This window comes from Colossoma macropomum, unplaced genomic scaffold (genome assembly GCF_904425465.1).
Source record: "Colossoma macropomum unplaced genomic scaffold, Colossoma_macropomum, whole genome shotgun sequence".
NCBI lineage: Eukaryota > Metazoa > Chordata > Actinopteri > Characiformes > Serrasalmidae > Colossoma > Colossoma macropomum.
In genome coordinates, this window is record NW_023494790.1 from 25,305,127 (window position 1) to 25,321,356 (window position 16,230).

The 16,230-nt window shown below is 38.6% G+C and overlaps 1 protein-coding gene across 1 annotated transcript; it reads right to left on the bottom strand.

The window, feature by feature from the left end:
- Positions 1-1,026: 1,026 nt before the first annotated feature.
- LOC118809429 (adhesion G protein-coupled receptor A1-like) lies at positions 1,027-15,534 on the bottom strand. The gene is made up of 3 exons (XM_036572759.1): positions 15,488-15,534; positions 3,707-3,834; positions 1,027-1,205 (listed from the first exon to the last, which is right to left on the bottom strand). The coding sequence occupies exons 1-3, from the start codon at positions 15,488-15,490 to the stop codon at positions 1,061-1,063; spliced, it is 276 nt and encodes a 91-aa protein (XP_036428652.1). The 5' UTR covers positions 15,491-15,534; the 3' UTR covers positions 1,027-1,060.
- Between the last annotated feature and the right edge of the window lie 696 nt (positions 15,535-16,230).

Consider the following 16,230-nt stretch of genomic DNA (forward strand, 5'->3'; position numbering starts at 1 on the left):
CCTCTGCGAACACAGCACTAAAGCCGGCAAGTTCACCAATCTTACACACATACAAGAATGCTGGTGGCTGCCAGCACACAATAAACACAACTATGCTCAAAAAAATGTGCGCATGCAGAGACTACTGTTCAAAAGTTTGGAATTACTTGTCATATTAATAATTGTTGTTATTTTATTTGCTTAGAACTTAATGAATGCAATGCAAATTGAAACACATAACCTACATATAAGAAGGTATTTTTATAATAATAAGTAATTTCATCCATCCATCCATCATCTAAACCGCTTATCCTTCTGGGTCGCGGTGGGGTGCTGGAGCCTATCCCAGCTGTCATTGGGCGGAAAAGAAGTAATTTATTTTTAGTAATTTCTTATGAAGTTGTCTGCCTCGAGATTTGTGCACCACTTATAAAATGCGATGCATTCTTCATCTATTATAACTTCATTCTCAATGTTATACAGCTTTCTCAATTATTTAACATTCATCTATACCTTCACTCATCTGGATACATCCAAATTTCTCTACTAATTATTTGAAACATATGTTAAAGAGCACTAGTATTATTTAGTAATTTCAAACATTTATCTGCAAAACTGGTTTCACATTATTGAAAATACTAATTCTAAACTTTTGAACAGTGTTTTTAAACACATACATACAAAACAGAACAATGTACAAAGTCACTAAGGCCTGGTTTAAAATCTTTTTTAAAACAAAAAGCTAAAAATAACTCAGCTGTCATTAGCTGCACAAACATATACAATTACTGCACAACTGACGCAAACATGCTACCAAATTAGTCTGATTCAGTAATGTGCACTGCAACCAGTGCGTACTGAAGAACACAGCTTGCATTATGGAAACAATCCCCCCAACCTTAATGCATTATCCTCTCACTGCTCAGCCGCTCAGGCAGTGGGGGGACAGAGTGGCTTGGTAAACAGTAGCAAAGCCAACTGAAAAGTCAAAGAGGCCATATGATAGTGACCCTGTGCTTGAAGCTGGGGACACAGGGCACGGATGATGCAGTGGGATGACTGAGTCATGGAGCCGGGGTGATTAGAGCAGGAGGAGCCTCACCACTTGGCAGACGACAGGGTACTTGATCTGGTTGATGCCTCCTGCAAACACCCCGAACGTCACGGCTGTGTGGAAGAGGAAGTTCAGGAGCATGTGCCATCCCTTCCTGCTGATTCGGATAACGCTTCACCCACAAATGAACAAGAAAGAAGTTAATCCCTAAGGGCCCCTTAAGTGGTCCTACACTTCATTTGACCTATTTGTGCTCTGCCCACAAATGCATTCTTTCATAACAACAAGGTTATGCAAGGTTAGACAAGCTCTAAAGAACACACAGGCAAAAATCCCATTCAACTAGGCATGAACTGAAATTTCAGCCACATAAGATTTTGTGGCAAAAGATAAATAGGCCTACAATAAAGTTTCAAAACCACTTCATACAAATACGCTATATACAAATAATTTAAGTGGCAATGAAAATGAGAAATAGCGATTAAAAGCACTGTTTGTGTCCTTCGCTCCTCTGTGCTGGTCGGCACAGACAGACATGTTTAAACAGTTTGGGCAGCAGCAGATTAATAATGCGTTCTGTATGGCTTACCTGCTTTATTTTAGCATTATTTGATTTAATGAAATCATTTATTTATAATTAACTCAAATAATATTGAGTAACTCAATATCTTTTGGTAAGAAACTTTTTTTACCCCTTCATTTTTTAAAAGTTGCAACTGCAAACACATCACCTCTGGGGTCTATGGCTTTTTCCTCTTAAGACGACAATCACCAAAGCAATGTGTGTGTTAATCGCACCTCCTGTTTGTGAAACTTCAGTCTGTGAGACGGGAGTTTCATAGACTCATCTATGTGCTTTAAATTTTAAAAAACGATCCATTGTTTTAGCGGTTGAGCTCTGGAATTCAGCTTTATAGCTTTTACAGTTTCATCATTAAGCTGGAAACACAACATTATGTAGTGAATCCCTAAACTAAATTAATTAGGTTGAACAGGATTAACACTCTGTGATGTAGTTATGGAATAATTCAAACTGTACTGTCAATCCTTCTTATCACAGCCATGTGTTGAAAGATAAACAAAATACAGTTCCTGAATCACAGTGTTACATTCATAACTGATGGTCTCCAGATTAATAACTCCATAATAAGTCTAGGGTTTGTGGGCTGCTGAGGAACTGTAGGCTTCTCAGCACAATGTCACGACTAAAGACTGTTTGTTGTCCTGGAGTAAAAGTGCAGTTCAGACAGGGCTGTTGGGCTCTAGCAAACCAAACTTGGCATTGGCCCTTTCAGGGTGGCAGTAGGCCCCCTCTCCTTGCAGCAAATGTTACTCACAGGGCTCAGCTGTGACAGCCAGGGCCATGAAACTATAAACATTAGTAATGTGACTCAGGGAGAATATTGCACCATGACAGTCTGACCCAAAAAATCGCCCCACTGAGGCTGTCCTCTGCGAGCAACTGTGTTTGAAATGCTGCAGTCATTTAGCGGCAAAGACAATCTCCAGCAATTTGGCAACAAAAAGCATAATACAGCAAAGAAAAGCTCATTTGCAATTAAAATAACTGGGAAAAACTATCGTTAACCTCTTAAAGGGAAATTCCACCAATTTTTAAAATGCATTATGAAATGGTTAAGATGTACACAATGTGAAATGCTCTGTTCCAGAGAAAATTACAGATCCAGAACTGTTCACAGTGGTGGTGATAGGAACCAGATGTCATAGGAGTTTAATGCCTCTTAAAGCTCTCACATGAAGTTACTACATGAAATTATTACAAATATGCTGCCTGATGTCTGAGACAATGTTTCACATTAGTTTTGAGATAACGTTTTGGACTAAAATGTTTTTTCAATCCATTCATGGCAGAGGGGTACATCCAAGGTGCTGCAAGGCAAAAATCCCCTAAGGAATAGGTTTTTCCAGGTATTCCCCTTTTTACCATTATGGTATGGTTCGTATCACCACCACTAAAAAGAAATCTGTAAGTTTCTCTACAATAAACCATTTCCCATCAGACCACTCTGATGACTTTGTTTACATCTCAGCACCTGAATTATGCAGAAATTTGGAAAAACTGGTTGCATTTTCCTTTGAACAGCATGGGCCTTTACACTGGCCTCCAGATCTTCAATCTTAAAACTACATCTTACAACTTTTTACAAATTATTTCACAGAATAATTTATCCCTTTGTTGCAGTTTATGGCACTAGTCTAATCCTTAAATGTTGAGTAATCTCTTTCATTTTGTTATACTATTTAAATACATATTTAATTGCATAGTCAGTTACAGAATGAATTATGTTTACAATTCAAAAATGCTGGCATATAGGATAACAATACTGCATGCACAGCAATAATGTGTATCAAATTCAAATCATTATGAAATATATTCTCTTCCTTTTGTGACCACAAATGTGGTGTCGACAAACATAGTTTAGAGAGTTTAGAATATGCAATAGGACAAATGTTCTCAGCTCAATTCAGTGAGCCACAAGCGAGAAATAATTAGTACCTAATTATACCACATTTTGTTAATGCTGGCAATAACTATGACTTTGTCAAGACTTTAACCTTGATGAGAAAATTATGGTTTTCTAAGGGTGCTAACCTTGCAATTAGCACAGAGGGTTATGGGCTACATGCTACAAAGTAACATTAAACACATACCTGTGGTGTATAATATACGTCATTATTGATATCAGCAGGCAGAGCAGCATAACTGCTGTGCACGCATACACAACTGGGTGCAGGTAGTCCCCTGGATATGGAGGGAAGGAGAGCACCCTCTTCAAATCCTGCAAAACAACAAAAGGAATCATAAAAAGTCAGTTAAAAATAAAAAAGTACATACTTACAAAAGGGAGAAAGAGAGAGGCTGAGAGAACAACACGACATACAGAAAAAGTGGAAGAAATTGATAGAGAGAGGAAGCTTTGTCCCTGTGAGGCAAAAGACTACACCCACACACATACATATCATTCTCCCCCAGCGTGTCTATTTTATCACCCAGCCTAAAGATTCTCCTTTGTTGCCTAACTGAGAGGCTCAATCCCCTCTGGTACTCAGTATCTCTCTCTCTCTTTCCTTTTTTTTTCCTTCTCTCCCTCCTCCTCTATCTAAATACACCAAAGTTACCCTCTAAGTATTACAAAAACAGCACTGTGAAATCCTGACAGTCTCTTCTGCAATATCAGAGTGATATATCTCCAGCCTACTGACCACACCTCTTTCCCTTTGCACTGTGAATTCTGTGTGCATGGTGAGTCATCCAGGTGACAGACAGCTACAGGAAAGCAAGACTACTGGACAGGAACGGCTTATTTCAGTAAGTGCAAAAGAAATATACTTTCGTTGCCGGATACCTATTATCCAGTAATTAGCAGTAGCTGTTCTTGGCATAGGCAACATAGGCAACTCACTAGGGGTGGAAACTTTCCAGGGGCAGCATCAGGAAACATAAAGTCATTCTGTATTTAAGTGCTCACCACCCCCTGCCCCATCAAACCACGCTGCTTATTGGTTGCCTGCTGTCACCTCCATTCGCAACTACTGAGCTGAAAGTCACGTATTGACCATTTGCAAAATAACGACTGCCATAACTCTCAAGCAATCACTGCTTAGCAACAATCTCTAAGCTGTACTACCTCCGTCAATCAGAGTAAAAACTCTGCAGTAAAAATGACGGTGGTAGTAAACTAGCCAGAAGTAAAAAAAAATAGTGCTGAGGAATTCTGACACTATCTTGATCATCTGGTGGCTCTGGTGCTTTCTGGTGATTCCTGAACATTTTTGGAAGTTTAGGGGAATCCAACTCACAGTTTTAATGTAAGCTAAACTTTATTTAGGTTACTATATTTAGTAAGGCTTATTTTAGCAAAGATGATAAATTACGTTAACCCCTTAACATTCCAGGTTTATTTCATACTAAGGCTTAGTATTCAGTAACTACAGGGACTTCAATGTAAATTAATGGAGCTACTATTAGGTTATAGATGTGTGTAATAAAACTTCGGCTTGTTAAGGAGTTAAAGAAACATAAAGGTCGTTAGCTAGCTAAGTTCACCTTTCTTAACATTATTTTAAGTCAGTTAGTTTGATAAATTAGTCAGATTAAACAGGACTGTACACTTCACACTTGTGAATATAACCCTATGATTGAGGTTTCCTAAAAGACTTTGTGTAAAAGACGACAAGCCCTCCATACTATGTAATGCTGCACTGATCAGTTAGCTCACATCAGCTTTAGTATTATCTCATCTGAAGGGGCAGCATCTGTCAAATTAAGCACAAATTATATCATCTGTCATCATTATGTACTGACTTCTGTAATTTAATCAAAATGTAACAACCTCCTCATGACCAAAAATACTCTGCATAAAGCAAAAACACTCTGATACAGTTTTTCACTTTTACTGTTGAGATCTGAGATTTACGCAGCAGAGAGTGGGAAATTTGGATTTGGAGGTGAAATTAATAAATAGGTTTTCTGTTCTTTTTCAGTCTAGGCAAATCAGTAAAATTTATTGTTCATGGTAATCAGCCACACAACACAGACACAGCAGATAAAAATTAGGTTGAAAAACACTTGAATATTACTGTAAGTGGTTACTTACACATATATGTACCGCAGTGGGGTGGGGGGGGCTGTTTTTGTTGAAAGTATTTGTTATGGTCACTCAGTTCACCAAAACTCAGAAATGTGCAATGGTGGGCATATAAATCTTTTCAAGTATTAGAATGAATTTTGACATTCTAGTATGAATAATGCGCAAGAACTGCCAAGATAGACAAGCTGAGAACAAGTATCAAGTTAACTTCCACCAAAGCCCAGGGCTGGAGCTCACAGCAGAAGCCATCACATGCTTCAAACCTCAGATGAGATCTCTCACAACTACTCATTATCTCATGACATCCACCACCCACTAAAGCTTGAATACTTGCTAACAACCTCTCCACATTATCTGCTGTTATTTTCATATGCTTATTTACATATCGTGAACGCTGTTTTAATCCTGATTTGTAATGCAGTGGGGAAAGTAACTATACACATGAGCAAAGGGATAGTAAAAGAATAAAACTACTAGCCTTAGGTTACTTTCTCATGCTTAATTTGTCAAGCTGAAGTCCCTGATCTACATTATTGCAGAGACAAGTACTGTACACTATGCATGATCTATGCGCTTCTTTGCCATCATGACCAAGAGAGAGTGTTTGATGTGGGGCAATTTTCTGCAGAGCAGAGAGAAGGGGGCTGGGAAATGAAAGCTCTGATGAATTGTAGAAAAAGAAAACCCTTTTTCAACTACTTACAACAAGGCAATTCTAAAACATTGTTTAACATCATATATCTGATGTTTAAAATTTAAAATTTGGACTAAATCAATCACTGATTTGGTTTCCTAAAAGGAAGATATATTGTCATCTAAGGATTCCTAAGGATTGCCTCACAATCCTGGATAAATCTGACAGGATTTGACAGGATTCTAGTGACACTGACGTCTAGGTTTGTTCTGTCCTTTTTCAGAGGCATCACAAATTCTATAAACATCAGTGATATAGGTCCTGACATGGCTCAAACCCCGGCCACACTAAATTCTTCAAAATGTATGTCGTGTTGTTCCTAAATGATTCCGGGCTCGGGCATACAGTTCTAGGAAAAACCTTTAATTGTATAGAACCTATACATTATGTGGAGGTCCTTCACAATCGATCAGCTTGTTTACAAAAATTAACCATTCATTGAAAGGCTCAAAAGTGGTTCCTTTGTGGCACCTTTATTTTTAATTATTGTATGATGCTAAAAAAGTCAACCTGGACACTGACTTATCAATGACATAACTACACAAACCACACAACTACAGCTGTAATAATACATACAGTACTGCGCAAATTTAGAGGCCACCCTTCATTTATTTAATTTAAAGAAGGGGAAAGTCAAAATTAAACAAGTGAAAAAAACGGAGTTTGAACTGGAGTTCAAAAATTATTCAACAATATAGAGAAATTGGGACTGCTAACAATCATGCAAGTCCTGGTAGACCACAAAACTGTCCTCATCAGATAAACAGCTCCTAAAGCTTTTATCTCTGAGAGAAAAGCTCCACTCTTGCTTTAGATCTAAAAAAATCCACCGGTGTTTGTGTCCATCCTTCCACTGTGAGAAGACAACTCAACACTATGGGTTTGAAAGTTGGTAGCTGTCAAGGAGGAAAAAGGAAAAGTATTATTGTGATGGTCTGCACCAAACAAGGGAATTCCATGTCAGAGCATGGTTTTCTGCTTCTTCTAACAGTCAGTGCTGTATCTGCCTGTTTTAATGTCTGACATTTGACAATCATATTGTTTTTGTAGCATATATACATATAAATATTTTTTTCCGTATAAATATTTTTTTATATTTTCTATTTTTTTCTAAAACTATATTTGGTGAATGGAGGAACAGCAAAGTAAGAATTTCATTGTACAGTGTAACTGCCTGTTTCTGCTGTGCATATGACAATAAAACTCTTGAATCATGTATTGCTGTTAATAATGACAGACAAGCAATAACATAATAGAGAAGTAATTGCTTTTAATTATGGCACATGGACCGGGAATGTATTGCATCAGCCACCTGATTGGTTACATTCAAACTGACAGACAAATCATAAAGAAGCAGATAAGAAGTAAGATTTATTATTATTGCTTTGACTGTGATACACAGACTTTAAGCATCTCTAGGTTCATACAAAGTTGGAGTTTTTTTGGCTCAAATGGTGGCAGCTGTGAGAGTAAGGGTGCCTACACACTAGAGGCTGACGCAGCATCAGAAACGCAGCCCTCCAATGTATTTCAGTTAGGACGCTGCATCAGCTGTCAGACTAGAAACGTGTCTGTATGCAGTGAAAGACGCATCATTGAGCGTCGAAAAAGTTCAAACCATTTCAACTTCTGCTGCAACGCATTCTGACGTGAAGGCACAGCCAATAGAAACATGCAGGCAGAAGACGGATGAAAATCCAAGATGGAGGACAGTAGTGATGCCATGTACTCTTTTCCTGTTCTATATGAATTCTTTGCCTTCGTGGCTGTTGTCTGCTTGGCTCTGTACATGGCCATCGCCATAATTTTCTTTCGGTGGCCCATGTTTCTTTGTTCCTGGTCCAAATGTTTTGTTCCCGCTGGATTTCAAACTGTACAAACTCTGCCCCGCTCCAGCCGTGTACACACCTTCTAGACGGACAAGATCTGCATGCGTCTGCATCTACCACACCGTCCTTGTGTTGTCTAGTGTGTAGACACCCTAACCCTGCAAAATTTCCGACCAATAAAAAAAGCATTCATAGGTATAATTTGGTGCACTTCAGGCGTTATAGTGTGAACCCAGTTGAACCACATGAAAAAGTACAATGTCACAAAAACCCAAACTCTAGTACAGACTTCAGCAAAAAAACTAGGTGTGAAAACTGCCTAAGACTGAACTTTGGAGGTGTTAAAAAGTATTCCTTCAAATTCCTTTCAAAAACTGAAAGCAAGTCTTCTGTAAAAAATGGAAGCTGTGAAGTGGCAAAGGGAGGACACACTAAATACTAAAAAAATGACGTTATATTTAGTTGTTGAAACTTTTGTGTAATGACAAATACACGTTTTCTGCTAAATGTTTTGCTTTTTCTCCTGACACCGAAAAATTTATCATTTATACTTAATGGCCATTTTGACTGGAAATTAAATAAATGAATGGTAGTCTCTGACTTTTGCCCAGTGCTGTATGTAAATTGTTATTTGACAGCTTTCAGTATGAGGCTTAATATAAATCACCTCAGTGCAAATACACTGATATAATCTTATTGTGCAGGACAAATATTAAAGAAATGAAACAGACCAGCATAGAAAATGCCTTCTGAAAAATCAGGTCAAAGTATTGGCTGCCTCTAGTATGAGAAGAGTTGGACTTGTAAGACATTTCAGCAGTAGTGGAGAGACAACAGGATCCTCCACTGGCTGCTTAGCCTGCTCCAGCCAATCAGCATGCGAGCAGAAAAAAGGTCAGTGCACAAAGGGTGAAGGCTCAGCCGAAGCTGCGCAGAGCTCCGCCAATGGACACACACAGAGAAAGAAGGTCATCACTTACTCAGTAAGGACAGTTAGCATTCTGTGCACTGACCCTGTTTCTGCTTGAGGAGCCTACTGCTCTAGGTAATGCAACAACCAGCCAAGGGTGCACCTTCATAAGAGGAAGGTAAATAATGTTACATAAAATGTTTTGGGGTTTAGGTCAATTACAGAGGCTGAGGCTAATGTAAAAACAGAAGAATGTAGAAGATCTCCAGTTAGTGTGAATTAAACTGGAAATTGAAACCAATAAAATATAAAGATTACATGAGAAGATGGATGTTTAATTGTTATATAGTATGATGTCATCTTGTCTATGGAAAAATATGCTCAACAACAGAAGACTTAAGGTTAAGTCTTATCTCTATACGTCATGTTATGTACTTTATGGATCCTACAAGGTAAATTTATCATTTGCTGCCCAACTATGTCTACCCTCAGAATAGAAAATCATTTATACTTTACACTTAAAACAAGAGAGCAATGTCAAGAAAAAAAGCGCACACAATGAAGCTCTTCAAGTCAGACAAGCAATCATTTGATGATTTGGTGATCAAACTGTCAGTCTTTAAACCAAGGGGTGGGTGATATCATATGATATCACTCATTTGGTACAGACCATCAAAAAAATACATTTTATTTCTCACTCATACAATTTAAGAATAACTCAGAGCCAGTTTACATTGTTTTCTACATAGTTACTGAATAATAAGCATGTAATAAGCATTTAAGATTGCATCAAATAATGTATTGAAATCCACTTAGATACTGATGATTTTCCTTGCGTAATAAAAGAGTTAACTCTCACACATCTCAGGAAAAGAGAACGTTCTTGCCCCTCCTTCGGTGTGCCTCAGTGAGCATGCCCAACTCGGAGATAAAACTTGGTCGATCATTGTGCTCCAGTGAGCAAGCCCCTCTCTCTGACAGAAGATGACTGCATGTATTTGTTTCAGGCAACATAGATGCACACTGGCACACACACATTCAGTTTCACACTCTCTTTTACTCTCTCACACTCTGACCTTGTGATCGGACGTACACTTTTACACACCAATAAGGTTAACATCATTCAAGCACCAACCTCAGATTCTTACCACAAATACTGCAGCATTCTCATCTTGCAGCAAAAAATGCTAATGAATCACTGAATCCAGCCCATATGGCATGCAACTGTAGATTACAGTGCACAAACACATTTGCCAAATTACAAGCACAGAAAGGGATTTGTGATATCCTTTAATATGCTTTGTAACGTGCATGTTCTCTCAGAGCTAAAAGACGCTGATCCTGATGTCCTTTGTGATCAGAAGCTAGAGGTGGGCGATACGGCAAACATATTGCGATACTTCAAGAAATTTTCACGATACACAATATGTCATGATATTTTTTTCCAGGCATCTGATCAGTTGGATCAGAGAAAAAAAGAACCACTAGTGCTACATTTTAAAAAATACTACTAAAAACTGTGAACACAAGCATTTTTATTTTAATATTTCACATACTGTTACACCAAATCCAGTTAAATGGGACTAATTCTGCTCTCGTTATAATGAAACATGCAGTTGGTCAGTGTTCTGCGAGTACTGATGATATCCACGTATGTTTAGAAATGCATACTGTATTGTGACGTAATTTATCACAATAATAACATATATGTCATATTGTTCAGCCTTATCAGAAGCTGCACTACTTATTCTTGGACCCATGCTGGTTAATCTGAAGCACAGAATAACACAGTAGGGTATATGATTTAAAGGAAAGATTTCTAGAAGATTTACAAATATTATACTATATTCCAAAACTACATCATACACTATATTCTAGAAGTGTAATGATTCACAAAATTAATTCAAATTCATATGTTTATGTAGTCATTTTTAGTTTATTAGAGCACTGAAAAACATTATAAAAGTACAACAGAAGGGTTTTATTCCAAAACACATTATAGACCACATCCAAGAATTTTCTTTTTTATGATATACATTGTTGAGACTGGGCTTTATGCATACAAGAAATATCTATGCCACATTATGATTAATAACACCTTTATTAGAGAATTAAAGATGCACCTTTCATTATATGTCAGCTGTTCTTTTCAAAAACTCACTATATCAAATATTGTCACAACTGGATATATAGCATTTGGAATTAGGCACAAATACAATGATACAATATAATATGCTATGATACAGTATGATATGTTGTACTGGTAACCTTAGAGGTGGGGCAATGTGATTATATTTTATCGCCATCATGATCAACTTTGTTACTGTGATAAATAATATGCGACCCTTAGCATATTATGGATATTGCCAGAATGTAAAGAACACTGACCAGACAGCAGAATTAGGCCCAATCCCATTTCACCCCTTGCCCCAACCATTTAGCCCATAGCCCTCCGTTTTGCGTGTTCACACTTGTTTTTGTTAAGATAGTGAAGTAGGACAAAGTGTTAGGGCTACATGGCCCTCCAAATGGAGGTTTTTCAGAGGCATACTCCAAACAGAGTTATGAGAAAAAAGAAAAAACAGCAAGATGGCTGCGCAACTGACCAAAGAAACCCATAAATGTAAGTATTTCTCTTTTGATATTATGATAACCATTGTATTGTCTTAGTTTAATGCAGTTTTCATGCATTATGCTCCTTTTCTTCATCACAAGCATAAAAAATCACCAGTAGTATGCTGATGTCTTGGTAGTTAGCAAATTAAATTTCCTGTGCCACTTTAAACAGCAGTAAATAAATTAATTAACCATTTAAGGTGGAACAGGAAAATTCGCATAAGAATAAGCTGGCGAATAGCTGATTTCTGCTTCATATCACCGAAGAGTTAGGGGTGGCCGATAATAAATAATTGTCTCATCCACCCCTCATTAAATTTAACTAAAGACCAACTCTGCTATCACTGCAGACTGGCAGCGTTGCCTGTAGAGCACCACTAGTAGCCTGTTAATGAAGTAATACTCTTTTTATTTGAGAGTTGTTCAATTTCGTAGGGGAAGATTTCTACCCTATGTAACATTCAAAAACAAGGGTTAGAGGTAAAAATAAGGAATGGGACCGGGCCTTATCCACCTTCAATTTGATTTAAAGCCACAGTGTGAAATGTTGAAATGTGAAATGTCTAAATTTCATGCTACATTGTGTCTATCAAGTACCGTGATAATATTTTTTAATATCTCCCACCCCTAGTTTAACCACTATTATATTCTAATACTAACTTTACACCTATTAGACTTCTTCATGTTGGTAAACTAAAACCTTCTTCAAACCAGGCACATCACTTCAAGTTTATTATGCATCTAATCATGAATACTGCATGCAAATTATAACATGTGCCTGTGTATTATTACTTTTTGGCCTCTTAACATGTAGAATCAGTATAGCAGTGCCCTGATTGCAGACTTACTATAGTCAGTGAGTGAAGAAAATAAACTAGCCACTCAGCAACCAAAATCGTAATACAAAAGACCTTTACTTAAGCATTTTTTAATGGACAGTTATTTCTTGAATAAAAGTCATTTCTTGTATTTATTTTATTATTATTATTGTTATTATTATTTTTAATCACTGTCCCTCACTTGTTTCCCTTCTCAACTCTGTCCTTGGTGCTTAAGTATGCATTGCCTTGCTGGCCTTCTCCATGGTGCTGACAGGCCTCTCTTGTGATTGCTGTAATCTCAAGTCTTTCCTAATCATGAGCTGAACCTGACTGACAAACATGTGCGAGCGGCTGGACAGAATATCGACCGACCTGGGATCTGCACAAGCAGAAACTACGTCATAGAGCAAGTAAATAGACATGATTAAGTGCTTGTGATTAACGACGCTGCTCATGTCAAGACAGGCGAGTCCAGCAAATAAAGACTTTGGAGACCAAGGAGGAAAACCTTCGTGAAAACACTGGGGGGTGTGGTAGGGCTTTATCCGCATACTACCTCCCACCACCCACACCATGCTATTGAAATGACTCATGTTTTGTCTAGTAGACTAGACAAACAGAATAACAAGGTTAGTGAGGGTCTATGCCTTTTTTGGCTTCCTTCTGAATTCCCATACACCTCTGCCCCCCAGCGTTAGACCCACGAGCTCTAGAAGGAGGAGCTTGTCCGGCCACACGCGCCACAGCACCCCTGCGACCGGGAGCTGCCAGCCACTATTGATATTCAACACACGCCTCCTCTAGCTTCCACACTCACCGGCACGGTTTGCCCTCCAAGCAAAACGCTTCTGTGTCAGGTCTACCCGCCTTCGACAGAGAGTCCATGAAAAACGCCTGCTTATTACGCACATGCGGTGAATTACTTCAACACTATCGGGCAAGTGCCCTGCACCGCAGGGAAGGGGTGAAGCATGCTAGAGCCAAAGATTCAATATAAAAAGACTGCTGTAAAAATGCAACAGTTCATACTTGATTAAAGTAGCCTAGTAGTAGTTCATAGTTGTAACTTCTAAATAAAAAACAAACATGCATTAATTTACTGTTGTTTATGCTGTGTCTTACTGCAGGGTTATAGCTATATATACCATGATAAAACAAAAAAAAACTGTTATTAAAACTATTACAGGCCTAACTACACAACAAAAGCCCCAGCACTGAATGAACACATGCGTACATGTAAGACCACCTACACTAAACAAACAAATGCCACCAGGCAAAAAGAAAGTACTGTACAGGCAGATTTTTGGCTCCCAAAAGTACAAACAATATTAATGTACACTTAAAGGTACAACAGGGTCTTTAAGGTTCAATTCAAGGTCCAAACTACATTCTTCTTTGCAGGGCAAAGGTACATATATATACTTTTTAATGACAATAATTTTAAATAGAAAAATAAAGTAAAATACAGAGCTTGGAATCAGGGCATGGTGTATGGAGTCAATTAGGGGTGGGCAATATGATGATATTTTATTGTTATCATGATAAATTACATCACAATACACTTTCTTGAGTGTAACGTTGATATCGTCAGTACTTAAAGAACACAGACTGACTACATTTCATTACAAAGTGAGCATAATTAAGCCTGTTTAATTAGATTTAGTGCACTTTGTAAAACAGTGAAATCACTGTAGTTGTAGATCTATTATTATTATGATTATGACAGTACATTTCATATTTGGGACTACAGGTTCTATTTGTCTGTTCCGACTTCATCTCAGAAAAACTAAATATTTTGATGCACATCACGTATCGTGACAATGACTTGAATTATCAAAATATATTTTTGCCAATACACCCACCCCTACAGTCAAACTGCAACAGCAAAAAAACTGCAACAGAATATGGTACAATTATGCTCATTAACTGAAGGTATTGATAACGCGAAGGTACTGATAACGAGTTTTTCTGAGTGTCAGGCGTTCATTATTTCAACACCTAGATTCAACACCATAAGTGTTATTTCAAAAATAAGGCTTACTGCAGCACTGCAAGTCTTCATTTAACATTGTATGTGTTCAATAATTTATACAACTAACAGTTAAATCATCAATGAAGATGTTGATTTTTTACTTGGTAGATGTTAATTCTACTCTGTAGGTATCAATTCTTCACTATAGGTGTTAATTTTGCACTGTTACTTCTACTTGGTAGGTGTTAAATCTAAAACGCTTGTGTTAATTCTACTCTATAGGTGTTAAGTCTACACTGTGCTAATGCTACACTGTGTTAATTCTACTCTATAGGTGTTAAGTCTACACTGTGCTAATGCTACACTGTGTTAATTCTACTCTATAGGTGTTAAGTCTACACTGTGCTAATGCTACACTGTGTTAATTCTACTCTATAGGTGTTCAGTCTACACTGTGTTAATGTTACACTGTTAATTCTACTCTACAAATTCTAAGTCTACACCACGTTTGGTCTGCTCTGTAGGTGGTAATTCTACAGTGTTTGTGTTAATTCTGCTCTGCAATTGTTGACTCCACACTGTATTCAACTTTTTAGTTGCCACTTCTACACTGTTTCTTCTATTCGGCAGGTTTTAATTCTACCCTGTTTGTATTAATTCTACTCTGTAGGTGTTACTTGTACACCGCTTTAATTGTATTCTGTAGGTGTTAAGCATACACGGTTAATTCAACACTACAGACGCAAATTCAGCCCTGCAGGCCTTCAATCTGCACCGCAGCACCACTGCAGGTATTAAATCTACACTCTAGCTGTTTATTCAACAGTAAAAGTTCATTCCACACTGTTAGTTGTTAATTCATTACCACAGATGTTGAATCTGCTCCGCTGTTAACTCTACACTGTATACACCTGTATGCGTTAACTGATCAGCGCTGAGGATTTGGCTTTGACAGTTTTCCTTCCAGCCCAGCTGACCAACGGACGTCCGTTCACTCACCATCAGCTCTGCGAAGTCGCGCTCCAGCTTCAGTGCAGTGGTGTGTGCGCTCTCTCGCAGTCCGTCAGCAGGAGGCCGCGCGGCACGTGGTCGGAGAGCTGTCCGGCTCGCGAGCGGCGACAGGAGGCAGCGCGCGCTGCACCCGCCGCCGCGTCCATCTGCGCGCGCGCGCGCGACCAGAAGGAGAGAGCAGAGAGAGTCCGTTCAGGTGAAGCGCTCGAGCCAATGGATGATCAATGAAGAAACACGGAGCGCGCCAACAGTGTGCTCACAGGCTGCGGAGTCACGCGCTGGGCGTGACGTGCGTCTGAGATTTTGGGGAACGCCAGTGCCAATTTAAACCGAGAGCAGGTACGTGAGGAAGGAAGGAAAGAAAAAAAAGACAGAGGTGACGTCCTGATGACGACAAGAAGCTAAAAATCGTTGGATTAAAAAAAGAAAGAACCGGCGTTGAAAAATGAAAAAAGACTAGAAACCAATTTGCAGCCTCTTCCACTATCAGGGGTTAGTCACAGTGGCGTGTATGAGTAATCCAAGCCAACACCCCAAAGCTCAGTCTACACAACCACATGCACAGGCTGCTGCTGCAAAGTGCTTCTTAATTAACTCTTTAACGCAGAGCCTCTTCACATGGTGAATATTAGCAGCGAAATGCCAGCAGAGCCTCGAAACGTAGCCTAGCTGCTCCCTCTGAACACTCTTACCTAACTGAACCAAAGCAACTGGTGTGGAAAGGCGCCTCT

Coding starts and splice junctions, on each gene's coding strand:
- LOC118809429 (XM_036572759.1), bottom strand. Junction 1,206..3,706: donor ACGTATATTATACACCACAG/GTATGTGTTTAA, acceptor TTGTGGGTGAAG/CGTTATCCGAATCAGCAGGA.